Raw genomic sequence first — 1,728 nt, forward strand, 5'->3', positions numbered from 1 at the left:
TATGTAAGGTAACTGCTATGCAGGTAACTGGGAAAATGTTTCCATTTATGAGGAGTAGGTGATTCCACTGAAATTGCTTTGCTTACTCTATTGCCTGGAGCTGCACAATGATTCAAAAACAGGTTCTTGCTAGGGCTGCCCCCATAGTAGGGAAGGGATGAGGTGCGTGAGAGCAAGGACTAAAAACGTCTGGTTAGGTGAATGGAATACGTACAAAGAGGAAGCCCAAAGTGAAACAGAAATGAGAAACGTCTTTCGGGAGATGAAGGGATGGAGATTTATTTGAGAGGGAGCCCCTTTAACTGGGCAGCAACTTCTTTTCTAACTTAATATTACATTGAACTATTTTCTATTTAAAAAAAAAAAGAAAAAGAAAACAGCAACAATAAACAAGTTTTAAATGAGCAGGCTTATTAATTTTAAGATCTGAAGCCACAAGCAGGTAAATAAATTTCACAATAAAGTGTGGCTCATACTGTGAATTCCATTTGTCTGACATCAGTATGTCATTTTATTGAGACTGCACTAATGGACAAGTTTTCTCTGTACTGAATTTCAGCTTTACTCATTTGGAAGTCCACAGAAACGCATCTGTTCACTACAGTAACGACAAGTTGAATAACGGAATGCGAGTCATTTTAAGTGTGCATTGTGTCTTTAAGATTAATTTGACTGGTATCATTTTAAGGTGCCCTGATTTTTTTTCACTTTACTTTCTTCTTCTTTCTTTCTTCCTTTCTTTTTTTTTCTTTTTTTTTGGCAGTGTTGATTTGTTTTGTTAAATACATACCTCAAAAATTACCCATCAAGCTGCCAGATAGGAAGCCATAGAATTAAAAAAAAAAAAAATCAGGGACAAACACAGAAAATAAATAGGAATTCAAAAATAGTCACCCCACCCTGAGAGCAGGCCGCAGTTTATCAAAAAGCCAAAGCGACTCACTGTGAAGTGGTTTTTTTAATACATAAACAAGTCTCTTCTTTAAGAACTCATTTCACAGTCTATTCTTTCGGATTGTAAAGTTCTCTGTCCCATGCAATTTAATATATATATGTAAATATATAGATATATACATATACATATACACACACACTTGTAGCTTCCTTCATTTATTTCATAGGTCTTTTCATCCTGGAACTTGCCTGGTGTCTCTTCCATAAGTGCAAGGATAATGAAGGCAGAGTCTCCTGTGATTATAATGACTACGACCCAGTCCATTGTAAAGCGTAACACTGTAGTGTCTTTGCCAAGGCGATGTCTGATTCAGAAATACTGAACTTATTCAGTCTACAGGTGTATCCTGTGCAACACAGAGAAATGTCAAAAAAAGGTAAGGAAAACAAAACAGACCAAAAAAAAAGACAAACATAAAATAAAGCAAAAAAAAAAAAAAAAGTTTTTAAAGAAACTAGAACAGAAAATCCTTGGACCGATGTATTGCTTTGCCTGGCGGCAGTTCACATTATCTCTGGTCGATCTCAGCAGGCACCGCCTTGCTTTTCTCCGCAGTCTCCTCCTCAGCCTCCACCTTGTACATCTCCTCCGAGCCTTCCTCGCTGTCATTCTCCTCCGACTCCGTCAGCAGCTCCTCGTCCTTATACTCGGCCACGTCCACCACCGAGCCCAGGTGTTCCTTGAGCTTCCCATGATGCTTCACGTGGTACCGCTGGTTCTGGAAGAACTTGATGATGGTGTGTTTGGGGAGATCCAGCTGAGCAGAAAGAGTG

The 1,728-nt window shown here is 38.8% G+C and overlaps 1 protein-coding gene across 1 annotated transcript in view; it reads right to left on the reverse strand.

Annotated features, from left to right (window-relative positions):
- Positions 1-1,128: 1,128 nt before the first annotated feature.
- SATB2 (SATB homeobox 2) overlaps positions 1,129-1,728 on the reverse strand; it is a 189,364-nt gene continuing 188,764 nt past the window's right edge. The window contains 1 exon segment of the mRNA XM_007469194.1: positions 1,129-1,728. This exon segment is cut by the window's right edge and continues 5 nt beyond it. Coding sequence (XP_007469256.1) covers positions 1,464-1,728 — 265 coding nt within the window. The 3' untranslated portion in view covers positions 1,129-1,463.

Source organism: Lipotes vexillifer, unplaced genomic scaffold (genome assembly GCF_000442215.2).
Source record: "Lipotes vexillifer unplaced genomic scaffold, Lipotes_vexillifer_v1.1 scaffold648, whole genome shotgun sequence".
Classification (NCBI taxonomy): domain Eukaryota; kingdom Metazoa; phylum Chordata; class Mammalia; order Artiodactyla; family Lipotidae; genus Lipotes; species Lipotes vexillifer.